This window comes from Sorex fumeus, unplaced genomic scaffold (assembly GCF_029834395.1).
Source record: "Sorex fumeus unplaced genomic scaffold, SorFum_2.1 ptg000030l, whole genome shotgun sequence".
NCBI lineage: Eukaryota > Metazoa > Chordata > Mammalia > Eulipotyphla > Soricidae > Sorex > Sorex fumeus.
Genome location: NW_026606087.1, coordinates 30089448 through 30112240, shown reverse-complemented (window position 1 = coordinate 30112240; position 22793 = coordinate 30089448). Strand labels below are relative to the sequence as shown.

Below are 22793 nucleotides of genomic sequence, written 5' to 3'. Positions count from 1 at the left end.
CTTGAGCATAAGAACTAGATAATAAGATGGCATGCAGCCACAAATGCGGCTGCATGCTTCCGGGAGCTGGGTTTTATAGTCTCTGGGTCTTGGCCATTGATGGGATTACACGTCACAAGGGGCAGTTGATGGGGGATCAGGGTGGAGGAGGCCCAATCCCAATCCGAGCAGCTTGGAGATCTACGCCCCAGGTCCCGCACATCTGGGTTCCTCTGCCAGTTCCTCCATGCGTGAGGCGCATCCGAACCCAGCTCCCGGAAGTGAACAGCGCAGAGTCTCCTGCCACCACACCTCACCAGCGCCCCTTGGAGGAGGGTGGGTTGAGTTTCCCTCCCCACCTCGAGCAGAGCCCTGGCAGATGAAGACCTCCGGTTCCAGCCACAGCCATGCTTAAGACCATTCCTCCAGAATATCTGAATAATTTACTTGTAGTTAAGAAAAAGTCTATTTTGTTGAAGGCATTTCATCACTGAGTGTAAGTATTTTAATTTTTATTTCCTATAGCAATAGATAAAAGCAATGTCTTCTTTTTCTTTCATAAATATAATTTTGTCATTAAACAAAACTCATCACTACTTAATAAGGAAACTCTAGGTGCTGGAAAAATAGTACAGTGGATAAGGCACTTGTTTTCCATGCATTTGACTCGGGGTTTGATCCCTGGCACCATACACGGTACCCTGAGCACTGCCAGAAGTGATTCCTAAGCGTAGCCAGATGTTGCACAATTGTCTAATCTCCCCACTCCCACAAAACAAAACAAAACTAAAAACTCTGAACTCAAACCGCCATCCTCCAGAGGCCACTGGACAGTCAGGTTTGGGCCCGCAGTGACGAGACACGCAGGGCCTCACGGGATAGGGGTGGAGCCGGGCCTGTCTTACCCACCACAACGAGACCCCAAGACATTGCCCACGAATGGCCTCTCTGGCTCCTGACAAGCTGCTTAATGACCATGATCCCAGAGACTCAGAAACAAATATTGAAATCCAGTGGCTTTTGGCAGAAATGTGTCTGGACCACACAGTAGGTTACTGTCGCTGGGCCACCCCAGAAGGGAAAGGGTATTTTCCCTCCTCCTGCTTCCCCCTGGTGGCTGGTGGCTGTCATCCTCTAGAGGCCATTGGACAGTCAGGTTTGGGCCCACAGTGATGAGACATTTTGGGCCTCACGGGATGGGGGTGGAGCCGGTCCTGTCTTCCCTACCCCAACGAGACCCCAAGTCATCGCCTACGAATGGCCTCTCTGGCTCCTGATCAAGCAGCTTAACGGCCATGATCCCAGAGACTCAGGAGCAAATCTCAGAACCCAGCAGGTTTTGGCAGAAATCCCTCCAGATTTAAGTGTTAAAATTTCAGAATTTCAAAATCGAGAGGCCACTACTGTAGCCATGCAACATCATATGTTATTCATAACCAGCAATAGAACATAAATTGTCTACTGTTGCCTTTTCAGCAGATCTGAGTGTTGGGGTAAAATCTCAAATAATAATGGTAGGTCGGGTGTCAAAATATTCAATGTGATCAAAGTAGAGAGAGAGTAATGTGGAAATCATCTGCCCTACAGGTAGGGGGAGGGGGTGGGATGGGGGTGTACTGGGGTTGTTGGGGGTGGAGAAGGGGCACTGGTGAAGGTATGGGTGTTTCATTGTATGACCGAGACTTAGACCCGAAAGTTTGTAACTGCTCTCACCATAATTCAATAAATAAAATTATAAAAAATAAAAAAAGCATACCAGGCTGATTTACAAAGAGAAGCAAAATATAGTCTTCAAGGAATCAATCATAAATTGTTGAGGGAGAGCAAGGTAAAATTTATCTTCCATAATTAATGCTAATATTCTCATTCTAAATATTCCGAATCTCATTAGTATGGAAACACAAATCCCCAAACCATGTGTAAACTTGAGTTTCTAAAACAATCTATATTTTAGTCAATTACTTATTTTCATCTACAACCATATGCACACCTATATCTATATACATTTCTGCATCTATATCCACTCTCGGAAAGTTGAATGCAGAGAAAACAAGTACTAAGGAGGTAAGAGAAAACATTATTACTCTGAGACAGTCACTTTGTGGGTTTAACACTGGATTGTCAGGCTTCTACAAACAGCATTAGAGCTTTATGCACTTATTTTCTTGGGAAGGATTTTGAAAAGTTCAATTGTTGAAGAATAATTTCTTAGTTTTCTGACCTTTAAACTCTCAGGTTTGCTCCTCCGAGGCACCGAGCCTGGCGGGCCGGGGGTGGGGGTGCGGGTCTGAGACCTGGCATGGAAAGGGGGTGCGTGCCTCCGGGCGGAGCCCTGCTCCCAGCCCAGGCTGCGGGATGTCTTCTACGGACAGCGGGGCGAACGTCTCTCTAGTCCCGCGACCGTGGGCAGCAGGGATGGACTCTGAGGGGGCTGAGGGGACTGAGGGGCGGGGAGCGGAGCCACACGGCTGCTCCCACGGCCGGTTCCGGACCTGGAGGCCGGAGCTTTAGGACACAGACCCGGCCTGCGGCGGAGAGGCTGCGGGGGGTTGGGGCGCCGGCTAGCACAGTGGTAGGGCCTTTGCCTTGCGCACAGCCAGCCCAGCCCAGGCGGATTCGATTCCTCCGCCCCTCTCGGAGAGCCTGGCAAGCTACTGAGAGTATTCAATATGCCAAACACAGTAACAAGAAGTCTCACAATTGAGATGTTACTGGGCCCGCTTGAGCAAATCGATGAACAACGGGAGGACAGACAGACAGACTGACCCTTAAACTAACTGTTCATTCAAAAAAACATACAAACAGACTATGGTCTGAGGAAGGAGTAAGATTTTCCACAAAAGCTCTTTTTCAAAATACAGTTATTTTAAAGACTGAGTCATCAGCATCACAGGTCTCACTTTCAACCTTATCCTTATCCAATAATGGCTTTCATTTACAACTCTCAAGTATTCTACAGATTCTGCTCTATCTGAACAACCCATCAGTTTAGTGCTGCCCTCTCTCCCTTCTCTCAATTCCTGTACTCTGCTGTCTTTTCCATAAATTATCCCTCCATTATATATTCATCTATATGTGCATACCCTATATATTCACAAGTTATTTCTTTTCCAAAGATTAGCTCCAAAATCACCACCTCAAAACTTTTATGAGTGCTTCTAAATCAGGTCCTTTAGTTAAATCCTGAAGCACCTATAACTTTTCTTTCTTTTCTAATATTATAGCAATATTAAGCATGAATATTGAATATGAAGCATGAATTAATTTAATGCCTTTCTCACGGGCTTCATTAGATCAAAGACAATGTTCCGGGTCACAGTTGTCCTACAAATCCTGGCATTTGCCTTGTTCTTGATTAATCTTATATGCTTATTCAGTGAGTGCATGAATGAAGAAACTGTATTTTATTTCTTTTTCATTTTTTGGGTCATATCCATCTATGCATAGGGATTACTCCTGGCTCTGCACTCAGAAATTACTCCTGGCCATGCTCAGGGGACCATATGGGATGCTAAGAATCGAACCCAGGTCGGCCATGTGCAAGGCAAATGAACTATAGCTTCAGCCCCTGAAGAAAATTCATAAAGGGAATAAGACTGATGGATTTGTTCACTCCCCAAGAATGAAGTATTAAAACATCTGCACTGTGCCAAAAGTTGAAGTTAATTTTTTTCAAGGAATTTGTTATTCATTAGTTGGATAAAATAGAAACACAGACTATCTTCTTTAGTTTTTCCTCCAAGAATGAGACATTAAAAAACTTGGAGTGATCTGTAGCCATTTGGTGACAATGTAAATTGGAATATCTAGAAATGAAAAATTTAAAAGGTTTCTTTCTTAGGGTGTAGGGACTGGCTCACATCCTGCAGTGCTGAGGGACTATGCTCTCTCTGTGCGCTGGTCCTGGCTGTGCTCAGGAGACAATGTGAGGTGGTGGCCTGCTTCCAGCTGGGGCTGCTGCATGCAAGGCAAGTGTCTTAACCTCTTGTACTACCCCTCTTGCTCTAAAGAGATTTTTTTTCTTTTACACTTCACAGTAAACTTACTGGTAATCCAGAAGTTCCTCACTAGTAGGAATTTTGGCATCTTTTGGAGGATCAGTTTGAATATCCTTTTTATTTGCCTTGGCTGTGTTTTCCATTGTGTAGCTTAAGAAATACCTGTTTGGATAAGAAACATAAGAAAAGTAAATAGCTGTCTTTGTATTTATCCTGAGATAAGTCACTTCTGGACTTAAAACTGGCTTTTCTATGCAAACCGTCAAAAATCTCTAGACTTAACATCCGCCATAATCCTGGAACATCATGAACCAATTAGACTCTCAAGTCTGTCAGTTCCTGGTGCAGTGCTAGTGTTTCCTCATCCTCTCACTCCCGTGTGTGGCCGTCTGTGTCTGCCGTCTCTGTCCACTCTTCTACTTAAGAAAAAGCACTGGTCTTACCCATCAATTTAAAGTTCCTTCAGAGTATTTGGAAGGGTGTAGTGTACACAGCAGCAGAACAATTAATGTTTAAAAAATTAGAAGCACACAGAGGCAAGAATCATAGTACAGCAGGTCAGGCACTTGCCTTGCACACCTGGATTTCATCCCTGGCATCTCATATGGTATCACAAGCACCACGAAGGGCAATTCCTGAATGCAGAGCCAGGAGTGCCACTGGGTGTGACTCAAAATAAAAACAAACAAAAAACCCACAAAAGCAAAAGTAAGAGAGAGCTTTGTGGCATGAAGTTGAAGAGGACCTTGAATTGTCCCAAGAAGCATCCCCCCGCACCCCCCCCCACTAGTTCTGTGGGTTTCTGTATCTGTCTAACACTGGGTTTCTAACTGCCACCGATTCCTGACTGCTGCCCAAGCTCACTGCTCCCAGCTGCACTGGAAGGGGAAAAAATCAATTTGCAAAATCTGCCAGGGGCAGAGCTAGATTATAACCAAGGGACAGATACAACCTAAGACTTCTAGAAAAGCTCTATTGGCATAATCCACCCTTAAATTGATGGTGGAGGTGGGTTCTCCCTCCACATCTCAGTTCATCTGTAGCACACAGGAAGGGCTGTCTCCTGGCACTCAGCAATGCAATTCTTCCTCCTATCCTGCCCACAGAGGGGGCTGTGCGCTTGGATCCACACCACCCTGCACTGACAGCCTCACTCCTCTTCAGAGCCAGTCATTGTGTTTGTTAACAACTTTTTAGTTCAAGTAACAACAGAAAAGTCAGCATCTAAGGCAAAAATCCTAGGCCAATACTTGAAAACTTGCAGTTTTGAAGATAAAATCGTTACATCGTAACTAGCAAAGAAATCAAGTAGATTCCATATAAATTAAAACGGAGTACCATATATATAATGAGGAGAAAAAGAAATAGAACTTCCCTGGGGGGAAGTTTTAATACAAAAGAACTAAGTAAATGACATAAAAAATTTCAAAGCAATAGTTATAATGATTCTTACTAATACAAAAGAGATCAATTAAAGATAGTTTCAAGGACAGAGATAATACGAGGAAAACACCAAATCATGTGCTGAATAACAATAATAGTTAAACTAAGTAATAAACCAGAGGAAAATAAAGTAAATAAAATAAAAACAACAGAAAAATGGCAAAATCCAGAGACTGCATCAGCTTAAAGACAGTGTAGTGGAGGCTGGACTGATAGTTCTGTGGGTCCAGGGCACTTGCCCTGCACATGGCCATCTGGATTCAATCTCTGGCACTCCATAAGTTCCCCCAAACACTTCTAGGAATGATCCTTGAGCACAGGGCCAGGAGTAATCCTTGAGCACTGCTGATGCCCAGAATAAAACAAAACCAAAAATGGGCAGTGTAGTTGGAAAGCATCCAAAAGATCAAACAAACACTATCCTCCCGTTGTTCATCGATTTGCTAGAGTGGGACCAGTACCGTCTTCATTTTGAGACTTTGTGTGTTTGGCATTGCTGCACGGGCAAGATACTTTCAGTAGCTTTCTGGGCTCTCCGAGAGGGGCGGAGGAATCGAACCCAGCTCGGCTGTATGGGACAACGTGAAGAGAAACAACATTCATATTATGAAGTTCTAGAAGGAGGAGGAGGAGTAGGAGGAGGAGGAGGAGGAGGAGGAGGAGGAGGAAAGGGACAGGAACCATATCTGCAATAATAGCTGAGGACTCCCTCGAATTGGTAAAGAAAACAGATATCCAGATACAGGAAACTCCAAGTACTAAACAAAATATACCCAAACAGACATACACCAACATGCATTCTAATTAAACTGGCAAAAATCAAAGATAATCTGGGCCCAGAGCCATAGAATAGCAGGTAAGGTGCTTGCCTTATGTGGCTGAACTGTGTTCAATCCCCAGCATGTGTGAGAGAGAGAGAGAGAGAGAGAGAGAGAGAGAGTCCTTAAACAGCAAGAGAAAAACAGAAAGCAGAGTCAGGGAACCTCCATGAACCTCCATCAGCAGATTTCTCAACAGAAACTTTCTCGGCCAAATGTGACTGGCATGGGGGCTGGAATGATAGCACAGCAGGTAGGGCATTTGCCTTGCACGCAGCTGACCGGGTTCAATTCCCAGCATCCCATATGGTCTGCCTGAGCACCACCAGGAGTAATTCCTGAGTGCAAAGCCAGGAGGAACCCCTGAGCATTGCCAGGGGTGACCCAAAAAGAACCCCCCCCCCCAAAAAAAACTGTGATTGCCATGATATTCAGACTGCTGATTAGAAAAATTTTCTCTCTCATAGCCGAGATAAGTACAAGGAGGATTCCTCCATGGCTTTGAGTACAGCCGCACACGCTAGGGGAAAAGGCAGGTCAGATAGAGAAGGGAGCACCAAATAAAGGGTGTTGGGAGGTTCCTCTCAGGATGGGAAATGCGTGATGAGAGTAGACTATAGTCCAAACAAGATTGCCACTCAATGTCTCCTTTGCAAACCACAGCACTCAAAAGGAGAGAGATAACAAAAGGAAATACCCTGCCACAGAGGTAGGGTGGGATGGTGGGGAAGAGGGGTGGGATGGATACTGGGACTGGTGGTGGTGGAGAATGGGCACTGGTGGAGGGATGGGTATTCGATCATTGTATAACTGAAACCCAAGCACAAAAATTTGTAAGTCTACAACTGTACCTCATGGTGTTTCACTAATAAAAATTTAAGAAAAAAAAAAGTGCTCTCACCAAGATTCTACCAGTGAGGCTATCGTGGAGAATTTAAGAAGTGACAAAGAGACAAACAACAATAATATGAATTCCTCTTTTCTAGACTGGTTTTCAGGAAATACTGAAGAAAGGCAAAGAAATTACACTTAGAAGTAGAAAAAAGTCAAACGAACAGATCATGTTTTTGTAATTTCCAGGTAACTGTAAAGTAGAGGGTGCCTGATAATATGTAGAAAGGCAAAGCCATGTAATTTGTTGTTGTTAACCTATCATCACTGATTCAGAACACAGTGCTGGGAATCTACATGTACCATTCATAGTCACAGTGAGAAACTGAAATGACAGCACCTGTGCTCAGGCTGCTCATATATCCAGACCTCCTTCCAGTGTGTGTTTATCTCTAAAGTCTAATAGACTTCAGTAAACTACAATATTTTCCAACTGGAAAGCACATAGATGATAGAATAAAAAGATGTTATACATAATGGAGCCAGAGCAATAGTACAGCAGATAAACTCACATGGCCTGTGAGTTTCAAAAAAGTGCAGGCACACAGGACAAGAGCATTCGGTGGTAGAGAACCGTTCCCCTAGCTGGCCCCCAGCAAAAGATGGACGAAGGACTGGGTGGGGGGGGGGATGAGAAACAGGGTCCAGGCTGATTGGTAGAGAGTTTATTTCTCTCTCCTCCCCAATGTAGTTTGATATCTCCCTTACAGTATAGTAATTTCTCTTTTTTCCTCATCATTGTCATAGTCGTTTCTCTTCCTTTTCCCCTAGCCTCCTCTCCTTTCTTCCCTTTACAGCATAGTTATATAGAAATCATGAAGTGTGGGGGTACACACAGGTGGGGTTGAACATTGTCATAACAACAGATGTAAAGCCACTCCTTCAGGGGGAAGTTCTAGGAGATTAACTCAAGGACAATATCTCATCTGGGGATATTACTAGATTCGCGCGAGTGGAATCCCATGTAGGGTGTATTGCTTTCTCCTTTCCTCAGCTAGTAATCCATTTAAACAATCATAGTAAATTTACTTCGTATAATATTTCTAGTCATTTGGTATGAACACAGTAAGAGATATATTAAGCTTAAAGAGTGGCTCTTCCTGGGGACATCTCACTATATACCCCAGACTATAGTCCTCAGGCCAGGTTAGTTTTTCCTAATCCTAGCAGGGTCCTTATTCAGTTACTTCTTTTCGGATCATGACAGAGTGTAAAATCTTATCACGCCGAAGGTTGTGTGTTCATGGGCTCACTGGATGGCACTGTCTCACTGCCTGCGTTCGGTGCTCTTGAGCCGCTGTGTGTGGCCTGGATCGAAACGGCTGTTGGCCAAGGGCAGACGGAAGAAGAAACGAGGGCCAGGCCGGTCTATATCAATAGTAGTTTATTCCAATCCTCTTCACTCCTGTCTTTCTCTGCCTCCTTCTCTCCTGGGCCCCAATCTTGGAACCTCTCTCCTTCTGGCTCTGACTCTGGATCTCTGGAGCCCGAGCTCTCTCGCTTCTGACTCCCTTTCCGAGCTTACATCTTAGTTTATATAGCAGTCACATAAGGCGGTGACATAAAGGTGGGCTGAATACTGACGAATCAACAAAGAGAGGTAAGACCACTCCTCCAGGAGATTAACTCAAGGATAAAATCTCATCTACAGAGATTACTTCAGATTACTAGGAGATCCACCCAAGGGTGGGATCCCAACAAGGGTGTGTTCTTCCCTCAGTTAGTAATCTACTTAAATAGTTGTAATAAATCTACTTCTAATATTTCTAGCAATGTCATTCTGTATGAGCACAGTAAGAGATATAAATTTAGTTTGGTTCTTCCTGAGAACATCTCACTATACATTTTGCAGTCCTCAGGCCAGGTTAATCTTCCTAGCTCCAGCAGGGTCCTAGTCTCGTCATTACTTACTTTTGGATCATGACAGCATTTGTCCGTGATCATGTCCTCAACTTATAGTTGAGTATCTTGGCTCTTTGGTCTGGCCCATTTCGATGCCAGGGTAGCTCACTGCTTGCCCTGGGTCCATTCAGTCCCTCGTCGGGACCCTGCTTTTGGGGTGCTAGGAACTAAGGGCAACTGAGTCAAGAAATCAGATGCCCAGGAGTAAATATTATTCAGTCAATTAACTCCCAAGTTACAAAGCATAATATTAACTGTCTTCCTGTGTCCACATAGAAAGAACATTGCTTACAATACAAGTTCAGTGTTCTTAGATGGGTGTGACCTGACAAACCTAAGGTACCTGAGGAAGGACAAAAGAGTGTTATCCTACAACAGAGTTTGTCCACGATCGTGCTTTATACTACTTTTTTCCCCGGGTTTTTGGGTCACACCAGCGATGCACAGGGGTTACTCCTGGCTCTGCACTCAGGAATTACTCCTGGCGATGCTTGGGGGACCATATGGGATGCTGGGAATTGAACCCGGGTTGGCCGTGTGCAAGGCAAACACCCTACCCGCTATGCTGTTGCTCCAGTCCCAAACTTATTTTACTTCTTATGGTGTTTAGCTTGTCCCTTTTCGATGCCAGGGTAGCTTAAGATTGCCCCAGGTCTATCCTTGTCCCTCAACGGGGCTCTCCTTTTGGGGGTGTTGGAACTAAGGGCATAAGCCAAGTAAATATGATGGATTCCCAGGAGTAAATATTATTTAAAGTCAATTAACTCCCTTATTACAAAAGCATAGCATCAACTGTCTTCCTGTATCTATACAAAAAGGACACTGCTAAATCAAGCAAAGGACACAAAAGAAAGGGAAAAGTAATATAGGACTATTAGTGCTTGATGGAATTGGGAGTCTCCTACCCTATGCCTGACTGTCTCCACCAGGGCCCAACAGCTGAAGACCACCGAGGCCCAGCCAAGGCCATGCTGAGACCACTCTCCACACACTTGGATGAGCCTCACGCATAAAAGAACTGACAGAGGAACCCAGGTGTGTGGGACCCAGGGCTGAGATCTCCAAGCCTGCACAGTTTGGGACTGGACCTGCCAGTAACTAGACAGTTACACCCACCAACTGCCGTGTAACTCCAACAACGGCCAGGATCCAGAGATCATCACACTCAGCTCCTGGGAGAGAACAAGGCAGAGTCTCCTACCCTATGCCTGACTGTCTCCACCAGGGCCCAACAGCTGAAGACCACCGAGGCCCAGCCAAGGCCATGCTGAGACCACTCTCCACACACTTGGATGAGCCTCACGCATAAAAGAACTGACAGAGGAACCCAGGTGTGTGGGACCCGGGGCTGAGATCTCCAAGCCTGCACAGTTTGGGAGTGGACCTGCCAGTAACTAGACAGTTACACCCACCAACTGCCGTGTAACTCCAACAACGGCCAGGATCCAGAGATCATCACACTCAGCTCCTGGGAGAGAACAAGGCAGAGTCTCCTACCCTATGCCTGACTGTCTCCACCAGGGCCCAACAGCTGAAGACCACCGAGGCCCAGCCAAGGCCATGCTGAGACCACTCTCCACACACTTGGATGAGCCTCACGCATAAAAGAACTGACAGAGGAACCCAGGTGTGTGGGACCCGGGGCTGAGATCTCCAAGCCTGCACAGTTTGGGAGTGGACCTGCCAGTAACTAGACAGTTACACCCACCAACTGCCGTGTAACTCCAACAACGGCCAGGATCCAGAGATCATCACACTCAGCTCCCGGAAGCGCGCGACCGCATTCGCGGCCGCGCGACATCTTATCATCTCATTCCTAATTTGGTCAAACTAGCAGGCTACCAAATGTAACATGCCCACACGGCAGAGTCTGGCAAACTCCCCGTGGTATACCCAATATGCCAAATACCAGTAACAATGATGGGTCTCATTCTCCTAACCCTGAAAAAGCCTTGAATATGGCACTTAAAAAAAAAAATCTCAGGGCTAGGACGAAGAAGACGTTACTGGCACCTGCTCGAGGCAATCGACGAACAACAGGGTGGTCGTGATCGTGATCGTGATGGAATTGGGCGTGCCTCAGGAGCACTGTGTGTGGGAGTAACTCAATAACCTAAGCTCCCTGTGGGAGGAACAAGGACAACCCAATGTTACCAACATTGGCCAACCCATGCTCAAACCCTGGCAACCGATATGGTCCCGTGAGCCCCATCAGGAGTGGTCCCTGCGTGCAGAGTCAGAAATAAGTCCAGCTAGGAGTGGCAAAAAAATGTCACACATTAAAACATTAATATCAGGGCTGGAGCAATAGTACAGCAGGAGGGCGTTTGCCTTGCACACGGCCAACCTAGGTTTAATTCCCAGCATCCCATATAGTGCCCCCTGAGCACTGCCAGGAGTAATTCCTGAGTGCAGAGCCAGGAATAACCCCTGTGCATTGCCGGGTGTGACCCAAAAAGAAAAAAAAAAAAAACCTATCAATAAATAAACAGCTTCATCTTATTTTAGTTTGAATTTTAGATTTTTTTTAATTTTAGATTTTTTTCACTTAAAAATGTTTAACCTGTTGTTTCACAAAAGAATGATGGTAATAATTTACCAATAACTTAGCATTTAACAATTATTTTTATCATATTTTATTCAAATATTAAAACAGATGTTAACATTAATCTCTAATTTTCTAATTTTCTTGGAGTCATATGGAAGAAATCAAGTGTGATGGTTTCCACCTGTGATCTCATCTGTCACTAAAGGAAAATTGACCTCATCTTGTCCAATTATCTTACTTACCTGGCTCTTATGTTTTCAACTCTCTTACTAATGTATAATTAGTTACTTAACTGCAGCTTAGGGTAAAGGATTTTAATAAAATATAATGGAACACATGAATCCATTAAAAACAAATGATTAATGCATAAGCTATATTTAGAGTCATTGTTTCAAACCCTTTCCAGAAAATTTAAAACCCAATGGACTGCTTAGAAGCTGCATTTCTGCAAGGAGCTAATGACAGTACCCTAAAATATACTTTCACATTTGATAATGTCATACAAACAATGGGAATTTTCATGAACGTTTTTAAGGACTTATAGTGTCCTAGAGGATTTCTATTTCAGTAAAGGGAGGGCTTTGGCTAGGGTGGATGGGGGCATTCATAAAACAAATGAAATTATCTCTGTGGGAGGTTTCACTTCACATAATTCCTGACAAAGGAACAGACTACCCATTATATGCAAGCAGATATCCAACATTTGGATTTAAATACGGATCTTACTAAGACTGCTGGCTGGAGCAATAGCACAGCAGATAGGGCATTTGCCTAGCACGCGGCCAACACGGCTGACCCAGGTTCGATTCCTCCACCCCTCTCGGAGAGCCTGGCAAGCTACCGAGAGTATCTCACCCACATGGCAAAGCCTGGCAAGCTACCCATGACGTATTCGATATGCCAAACACAGTAACAAGTGTCACAATGGAGATTTTACTGGGCCTGCTCAAGCAAATCGATGAAACAACAGGAGGACAGTGACAGTGACAGTGACTGACTGCTAGGAAGGAAAACACATACTTCTGTAGGACTTTCCTATAAATAATGAGAAACTTTAAAAGACAAACAAAATTGTTGAGATAATGAAAGAACAGCGGCCTGGATCTTTCCGCGGGTGGCCTCCCTTTGCATCCCTGAGTGTAGCCTCTATAGCTCTGCTCTGGCTTTCCTGAACTCACATGACGAGGGTGGAGAAAGATGGGCTGCAAACACAGGCCCCTGGCCTCTCCTGAGTGTATCCATAATCACTCTGTCAGAAGATGCTTCCAGGCCAGAGAGGTGGTGCAGGAGGGAAGGTGCTTGCCTTGCATGTGGCTGTGGCTCCCTGGCTCCGTCGGTGCCCACCATGTGAGCCCAGCACCTCCAGGTGTCACTGCTAAACACAGAGCCAGCAATAGCTCCTGCACTGGGCAGATATTGCAGATATTGCTCCAAACCAGACATCCCCACTCCATGAAAAAGAAAAGAAATTTTTTTTAAATATTCCCCTTATGCTTCTGAGAAAAGTTAGTCTCTATAGTAAAAATGTACTGTAATAGTCAGCTCTTCAAATGTATTGTTATCCATAACGCTTTACTTGATGGAAAAATTATCACCCCACACAGAATGTGTCCCTTCCCAGGCAGTCTCAGGATCCAGGCACAATATCCAGAAACTTGCTAACAACTTTCTTGACTTTGTGGAGTTAAGAATGTCCAGAATTCTCAAATGACTCCTTCAGTATGCTGTGCTCTCTGGAAAGAAAGGCAGTTTTACCCTAATATTACTTCTGGACATATTAAATTGATCCTGATAGTTGTTACATTATGTTTTATATAAGTAAACAGCACTGTCCTGTAGTACTGTCCTCCCGTTGTTCATTGATTTGCTTGAGCAGGCACCAGTTAGGCACCAGTTAAGTCTCCATTGTGAGACTTGTTGTTACTGTTTTTGATATATCCAATACCCCACGGGGAGCTTGCCAGGCTCTGGTGTGTGGGCAGAATACTCTCAGTAGCTTGCCGGGTTCTCCGAGAGGGGCGAAGGAATCGAACCCGGGTCGCCGTGTGCAAGGCAAATGCCCTACTCGCTTTGCTATCTCTCTGGCCCTTACATATTATATAATTAAACAGATTAATATAAGTAAATATTACAATTAAAGAGATTTTATTGATAGTATGATTAATGATAAATATTTTAATTGTGATTCCATCAGGGATTGAATGTATGATTTAGTTAAGAGTGTAAGAAATCTAGTCCCATCTCTGACATTAACTAAACGAACTTGTGTAAGTCTAATGATTAAAGATGATAATCACAGTAATGCAGTCTGTGCTTTTGTTCATTTGTTTTCGGGCCACACTTGAGCACTACTCAGAGGCCAGTTCTGGTTTTGTTCTTGGGGGTGATCCCCAGCCGTGCTCAGGGTTGTTCTTGGGAGTGATCCCTGGCAGTGCTCAGGGTTGTTCCTGGAGTGACCCCCGGCAGTACTCAGGGGACTACGAGGTCTGCCAGGTACTGAACTGAGTTTGCAAGTGCCTAAAGCCTTGGACTCTCTCTCTGGCCTCTCCGGTCTTTGTTTTAAGGGCAATCTAACTTAAAAGACATATAAGACTTTCTAATCTTCACAATTTCACAACATGCAAAGACTTAATTCAGAGTGGATCCAAGGCTTGGGTTTAAAACCTGAAGGCATAAAAGGTAGAGGAAAAGCATAGGACATACACAGCTGGACTTAGATGTACCACAGCTATATCTGGAGACTGACCTCCTATGACAAGAGAACCCAAACCAGAATGGTGCTGTATTATATTAAACAGCACCAACACAGGGGGCTGAAGGATGGCTCAAAGGATCAGGGGGAATGCTATGCATGCTTGATTCCCAGCACCATCTGGTCCCCAAGCACTGCCAGGAAGCAATCCCTGTAACCAAAGGAGTGACCTCTGAACACTGCAGGATATGGCCTCCAAACAAAAACAAAACCAATTTACACAGGACAAGAAACTAGCAAAAACCCCAAAAGGCAGCCTACCTATCCAGAGAAGTTATTTGCATATCACATATCTGACAAGAGGTTGGCTGATAAGTAAATACAAAGAATCCACACAACTCAACAACAAAAAGCAAACCCAGTTAATTTTTTTGGGAAGGGGTCACACCTGGCGATGCACAGGGGTTACTTCTGGCCACTGCACTCAGGAATTATCCCTGGCAGTGCTCAAGGGACCATATGGGATGCTGAGAATCGAACCTGGGTCGGCCGCGTGTATGGCAAATGCCCTACTGCTGTGCTATCGCTCCAGCCCCCCAGTTAATTTTTTTAATGACAAAAAACTTGGATACAAAGAAGATATAAGTGTAATCCACAGGCACATAACATTTTTTCATTACCATTTTACTAATAGGGAAACAGAACTCAAAATGACAATATCCCTTCATGCTAGTGAGCACCGCAAATAGAGTGGAACCAACAAACATTGGTGAGAGAGTGGAGGAAATGAAACTCTGCACACTGTTGCGGGAATGTAAATTGCTAGTTTCTATGATAAATGATACAGGGGTCCTTTTTACAAAATGAATATAGCATATGGTCCAGCAATTGCCTCTTGGGATTTCTTTGAATTATATAAAAGACTATTTGAAATAATTTTTGCATCCCTATGCTCATAGCAGCAATATCCACAATACCCCAAATATGTAATAAACATAAACTCACTGATGGATGACTGCATAAAAAAATTGCCATACATATGCTTGGTGGATTACTACTCAGATATTTTATTGCTGTTATTTTTTACTTTGGGGGCCATACCTCGCTGTGGTCAGGGCTTACTCCCAGCTCTATACTCAGGAATCACTCCTGACAGGTTTGGGGATCTAGTGGGGTGCTGGAATTGAACCTGGGTCAGCTGTGTGCAAGGAAAGTGCCTTACTATTCAGGTATCTTAAAAGATGCAACCTTGCCTTTTATAACAACTAGGGTAGAATTTGTGCTGATTATGCTGAGAAGTAAATCAAGATGTAAATTACTCATTTTGCTAATAATGGAAGATAAATAGCCAAGGCAAACTTATGAGCCAAGCACCACAAAAATAACTGTGTGGAAAATGAATTCTGGTTGCAAAAGGGAAAAAGGCAGGAAGAGAGGGATACAGGGGGTCATTTAATAGTGTGATGATGCTGGAACTTTGGTGATGGGTACAAAAAACTTTTTCACATAGCAATATGAAGCATAGTCTCAAAATTATACAATATTACAAACCAATGGTAAATGATTGAACATTTTTAACATTTAAATGATTGAACATTTTAAAAATGTAGGCACAGAGATCAGTGTATGTATGAGAAACTAGATGTCTAGTAACTCCTAATTTGAATAAGACTTGTAGATGATGTGCTGTCTTTATAGAAGGTCTTATTTAGTTGCTCAAAATGTTGAATCTCCCCTGAATTTGGAGCACAAAATCACTTTTGAACTCAAATTCTCACTTTTGCTTGAAGACATGTATAATACAATTTAAAATGTTTAAATTTCCAGCATGTTTAAAACAGAAAAAAAAATATTTTAAGGTTTTTTTAGGGTTGCCATGACACACAATCAGTTATTTAAGGATTTTTAGGAATAATACTATTACCTAAAAGTTTAAAAAGTCAGATCTCATTTTGTATAGATTATGTAAAAATAAATAAATTTGGTAATAAATAAATTTATTTATTTATTTTGGCTGGAGTGATAGCACAGCGGGTAGGGCGTTTGCCTTGTACACGGCCAACCCGGGTTCGATTCCTCTGTCCTTCTCGGAGAGCCTGGCAAGTACTGAGAGTATCTTGCCCGCATGGCAGAACCTGGCAAGCTCCCCGTGGCATATTGGATATGCCAAAAAAACAGTAACAAGTCTCATAATGGAGACATTACTGGTGCCTGCTGAAACAAATCGATGAACAATGGGAGGACAGTGCTACATACAGTGCATGTAAAGATATCCCCAGCTTAAAATGTTATATACATCCAATCTGGCAATATTTTAACTATATATTCAAACAAAGAGGATGGATGACATTCTCAATTTTCATATACAGGCATTGCATTAGCAAGGATTTTCTTTTACCAATACATGTCCTTTGGTCACTGATGCAATGTTGAACTACTTTCAAATTATATTGTATTCTAAGCTTTAAAATTGGTCTATCTCTGTTCTAGGTCCAGAATTGCTAATAACAAATATTTGGGAATGCAGAAATTATGCTGAAACTTCTCTAGCAACCAGGACTATCCCTCCCCCTTCCAATGTCCTTCAATTTTAGAAATATCCAAAACAATCATGAAAAGAACAGTGGGAGGAAAATGGAAACATATATGGTGCTTTAAAATTTCAATTAAAAAAAACAAACAAAACAAAACAAAATAAAATTTCGATGGAGGTGAAAAGTCTCCATCATCTCCAAGGGACTGCGGTGCGGGACTGCAAAGATGGACTCAAGGGCAAAAGCACCAGCACGAGGTCACAAGTTCCATTCCTAGTGTCGCTCACATATGATTTGTGGCCGTGGTGGCTCAGTGGCTTGGGACCCCCACACTGCCCCACACTGCCCCACACTCTCCACACCCCCACACTGCCCTGCTTGGGCAGACACCTCAGCGAAAGACCCTTACTGGGAAGTATGAGCAGGTGCTGAGAAGGATGCAAGAGTGTGAGGGTCACCCGGAAGGTACCCCAGGCCTGTGAATGAAGTGAGAAGTCTGAGAAAAGCGGCATTGAATCTGGCATCAGCTCAGCCTCTGGTGTGTGTAAGGTGTTTGAGCAATTCTCTTTAGAATTGCTTTCTGGCCCTCAGTTCCTTCCGCATCCTTCCACCTGGAGTGGGAAATGTCCTCGACAATCAAACGCTTTGGGGGGCTTGGGAGGAGGGGGCCGGGAGGAGACAGTCAGTGGCAAATCCCAAAGGCAGCTTACTGAAGCGCCCCGGTGTGCTGAACACGCGAAAGGTCACAAACCTGAGTCAGGCGCAGGTTCTGCTTTCCAGGAGCGCAGACTCTAGTGTTCGGGGGTCTGCTGCAAAACGGGGAGAGCGACGGTTATCAAACTGCTGCCCCTCCAGGCCTGGGGCCTAGAAAAATCTGCCCAGCGCGAGATGGCGTGGGGGAGCGAACAGAGGCTGGGACCCCCGCCCACTTGGGAGTGCAGGTAAGGCGTTAAGGGGCTTGGTGGGAGCGGGGGTCACAGGTCCTCCTAACGTTTTCGCAGTCAGACTGGAAGGAGTCAGGAGGTGAGCCCAAAGGCTTGTCCTTCTCCCGACCTCCTAGAGAGCGCGTCCCGAGGGGACACTTGGCTGCGAGCCCCGAGCTCCCATCCTGCAAGCTCAGCTCCGCCGGGTACCGCCGGCTCGGCCAGCGCGCGGGCCACGCCCTCGTCTTTAGGAGGACCCGCGAGCTCTGGGGCCACGCCCTCGTCTCCCGGGCGACCCGCGAGTGCGCTGAGGCCACGCCCTCGTTTCCATGGCGACCCGCGATTCCCCGGGGGCCACGCCCTCGTCTCCCGGGCGACCCGCGAGTGCGCTGAGGCCACGCCCTCGTCTCCACAGCGACCCGGAGCTTTGGGGCCCGCTCTAGTCTCCCCGGCGACCCGCGAGCGCCGCCTCCCTTACCCTTTGTCTACGCAGTCCGGAGCTGAGTGAGGGCCGGGTGCACGCGCTTGGTGGACGCGCGGAGTCGCGCCCCGGCAGAGGTTTTGCGTCCTCCCGGCAAAGCCCGGCAGCGCGCGCTGTCTGCCTGCCGGGAGAGAATCACTGCCGCTAATTTCGCACACACTCACACCCTCCAGGCCTACCCCTGGAGGTAAATAAGTAAGTGTCCCACTGCAGGTAGCCTTGGCATGCGGTTCGTCCTGCGTTGGAACCACCAGGGTGTGTGTGTATATAGCCTCCGGGCCCTGTGTTGGAACCACAAGGGTGTGTGTGTGTGTGTGTGTGTGTGTGTGTGTGTGTAGCCTCCGGGTCCTGTGTTGGAACCACAAGGGGGTGTGTGTGTGTGTATATAGCCTCCGGGTCCTGTGTTGGAATCACAAGGGTGTGTGTGTGTGTGTTGTGTGTGTGTGTGTGTGTGTATAGCCTCCGGGTCCTGTGTTGGAACCACAAGGGTGTGTGTGTGTGTGTGTTGTGTGTGTGTGTGTTGTGTGTGTGTGTGTTGTGTGTGTGTTGTGTGTGTGTGTATAGCCTCTGGGTCCTGTGTTGGAACCACAAGGGTGTGTGTGTGTGTGTGTGTGTGTGTGTGTAGCATCTGGGTCCTGTGTTGGAACCCCAAGGAGTGGGGGTTGGGGGATGGGTCAAATAGAATTGCCAACCTCTGTACCAACTTCCTACTCTAAAAATGTCCTCCATTTACCCCTTTGCCTTCTTGCCGTTTATTCCTAAACCTCAGGAAAGCCAAATATAGACCTGTCTCCCTCTTTTCCTGTTTCTTTTTTAATTTGTGTAACTTCCCTAACTCTAGGGATGTAAGAGCAGCAAAATCTCAACACATCTGCAATACTTAAATTTCCCTCTCGATCTTCTGCATAATGTCTTGCGACTTGGCAGTTTCTGATTCCACCAGTTTTATCTGGGTCAATTACTTTATCCTTTTGCCCACATGAAGACACTTGAGGCACTCCCTGGGTCTCCACTCTTCTTAGGTGTTTGCTATTCTTGAATTTCATTTTAAAAACTGGTTGTACTTTTTAAAATTTGGTTAGTAATGCTATTGTATTACCATAGCATTTTTATTGTATCGCCATAGCATAAATTCCATTTTAGTTTACTATTTTATTTTATTTTTTTTATTGAAACACCATGAGAGCAGTTACAAAATTTTCGGTTTAAGTCTCAGTCATACAATGATGAAACACCCAACCCTTCACCAGTGTACATTTTCCACTACCAAACCCCCCAGTATCCCCCACATCTCACACTCTCCCCGTACCTGTGTGGCAGATGATTCCCACGTTACTCTCTCTCTACTTTGATTACGTTCAATATTTTGACTTCAAACCCACCATTATTATTTGGGATTTTACACAAATAATATTATTTGGGATTTTACTCAGATCTGCTGTAAAGGCAACATTAGACAATTTGTTTTCTATTGCTGATTATGAATTGCATATCGTAGCCGCTCGATTTTCGAATTCTGAAGTTTTAATAATTAAATATGGAGGGATTTTTGCCAAAAGCCACTAGTTTCCGAGCTTTGTTTCTGAGTCTCTGGGATCATGGCTGATAAGCAGCTTGATTTGCAGCCGGAGGGCTCGTTAGTGGGCAGCAACTCGGGGTCTCATAGGGGGAAGGGGAAAAAGGGCAGGCTCTGCCCCATTCCATTAGGCCCTGCATTCCTTGCCACTGCGGGCACCTCCCAGGCTGTCCCTAGGCCTCTGGAAGATGGTGGCAGTGACCGAGCCGCCAGGAGAAATAGGCCAAGGCACGAAACCCATTCCCACCTAGGGTGGTCTGTGCCAGAAACCTAATGCATAGTCTGGATGCATTTCTGCCAAAAGCCGCATATTTGATATTCCGCAATACAATGATCGATCACCCATCCCTCCACCAGTGCAAACTTCACACCATCAATATCCCCATTATCCCCTCCTCTTCCATTTCAGTCCTTACCCTGCCTCTACGGCAGACAATTGTCCAAATACTCTCTTTGTAGTTTTGGGCATTATATTTTGCTTGGACATTCCCACCACCATTCAAGCCTGCCTTCTAGGGGCAGATGGGAGATCATCTATTTTCCGTTGCTCACTTTGTATGTCAGAGACTCCTGCCCCCGCGCATGGCTGTCCTCACCGGGGCCCCTTGGAGGGGGGAGGGTTGAGTTTCTCTCCCCCTCCCCCGCCCCGGGCAGAGCCCCAGCAGCTGAGAACCTCTGGAGCCAGCCACAGCCATGCTGGGACCACTCTCCACATGTCTGGACGGGCCTCATGCATGAAAGAACTGGCAGAGGAACCAGGCATGCAGGTCCCGGGGCTGAGGTCTCCAAGCCTACTCGGATTGGGACTGGGCCTTCTCCACCTAGACCCTCCATCTTCCAGTAGGTAGGCATCACACCCACCAGCTGCCGCCAGCGCCAGGTTGGTCCCTTTGTAGTCTCTTTGTATTTAAAGAATCTTTTACTTAGCCACCTTCTACAGCCACTGCCATGTTGCCTCATACGCCGGCCTTGCTCTCCTGACTCTGACTACATGTCCAAGAGGATGCATGCTAAGCAGCTAAAATTCATGGAAACACTAGTCCTCACAGCTGAAAACTCCAGGGCAGCCCTGGGAGGCAGGTGCCCACTCAGCCAAATCCCTGGGAGCTGCACCACAGCCCCCCTGCAGCCCTGCCAATGGCTCACCTCCATTGCTTCAGGGACTTTCTCTGCAGACACCAAACTGCAAATACTTGCAGGACCCTGGTACCCAGACTGAGAATTCTGTGATCTCAGAGTCAGGGTGGGTGACCCCCCACCCCCCCGTCCTTCCTGCAGCCCGGCAGCCATGCCTACCTCCCATATCTGCTGCCATATCAACTCACTGGCCCAGACAGTAGGCCCTGAAGTCTTTGGAGCCTGCAACACCTCCTTAGTCTTCAACACTAGTACCAGTAGGAGCACATCAAATAAGATGGAAAGTAACATAAAAGCAAACTAAACTCAACAAACAAAAACAATAACACAGATGGCTCAACTGGCAACACACAGTTTAAGAAATTATTAGACAGGACTTCACAACTTTGTGATCAGATATAACACTTTTCATATAAAAATTGATTTTTTAATACTGATTTTAATGTTGAAAATTTATTATATGATCAATTTCAGCTCTGGAATTATACCAACAGTTGTAACTTTTGTCTACATTTAAAATAAATTAAAAATTTCAAAATTTTATTTAAAGAATTTAATTTACAAAGTTACTGGTGGTTAAGTTTTAGACATATAATGTTATTTTAAGTAGAGAGGTCGGCCAGAAAGGTGTGGGTCAGCCCCGCCCCACCCAGTGGTGCCTGCAGGTGGCGCTGCAATGCTGCCCGCAGATGATGCTGTTCCCTAGCCCCACGACCCGCAGCCCCACTTGCTGCATCCCTGTGGACTCTGATCAGAGGCCTCCTGCTTATACCCCTATGAACTCTTTCCCAATTTATAGTAAAAACTTCTTAAAGGAGAAGAAATTAATAAAATACAGATTAACCATTGTTTTCAGGTAAATAAATGGCATTGTAAAGTTAACCAGTGGAGAGATTGTTGATCTACCCCACTTTGAACCTTTCTAGTTTATCTGTTGTCGTGTATTTGATGGATCAATAATTTGCCACAATTGAGCATCGATATAGGTTTTTACTTACTGAATCTTCCTTGGAATAACAATACCCGCTTGGGATCATTGTGTGAAATTATTCAAGCACAGATGTGGGAGAGAAAAAACTACCACATTGTTTGGGGATCATTTGTAAGCATGAGGATTTTTTTGTTTTGCTTTTGGTTAAGTGGAAAAACAATTTTGCTCTTTTCTAGTACCTTGAATTTATTCCCAAATAATTTTCTATAAATTTTGGCTGACGTTTTTATTTTTACAAGTCCATGGTCAAAAACATGCTTTTGATCCTATCATTTATCTTCCCTGCATTTTTTTCTTATAGTGTTTTATTCTTGGTGTTCAAAAAATGACGCCAAATGAAAAACATTTGCTGAATTTCCTCATTTGACCTTTTTTTTTGTTTGTCTTGCCATGTTGAAAGATGCAGAGAGAAGGAAATTTTTGTGGTCAAAAAAGCCAAATATGTTGTCTAATTTTGATGAAACCACAAAGAACCTGCTTGATATGAAAAGTTGTTAAGCGTTTTATACTTTTTATTTTATCTGTTTTCATTGAGAGTCACTAACTCTGCAAACAGGCTCTATGACAGTTAACTCAATATATTAATATGAACCCTTGGAATCATTTCTAGAGATCTGAGCGACTGATTAAACTATAACTTTCTAAACCAGTTCAAACTTACAATAAATCAAGAATTTTACTGACAACAAAGTTACTTTTGGGATACAGAAAAACCCTGGTATAAATTTTGCTCAAAAACTTGACCTAAAACTTTGCCAAAAACAAAAAACCTGACAAATTTGAAACAAATTGATGTTTTGAAATGACAGTAATAACAAAAAACATAGGAAGTAAAATGTTTTCTTAGAGATTACATTTCAGCAGCATATGTATGTATGTA

At 44.7% G+C, this 22793-nt stretch overlaps 1 protein-coding gene across 1 annotated transcript in view; it reads right to left on the bottom strand.

Annotated features, from left to right (window-relative positions):
- CCDC83 (coiled-coil domain containing 83) overlaps positions 1-4120 on the bottom strand; it is a 61945-nt gene extending 57825 nt beyond the window's left edge. The window contains exon 1 of the mRNA XM_056116436.1: positions 4026-4120. Coding sequence (XP_055972411.1) covers positions 4026-4120 — 95 coding nt within the window. The remainder of the gene's footprint in view (positions 1-4025) is intronic.
- Positions 4121-22793: the final 18673 nt, after the last annotated feature.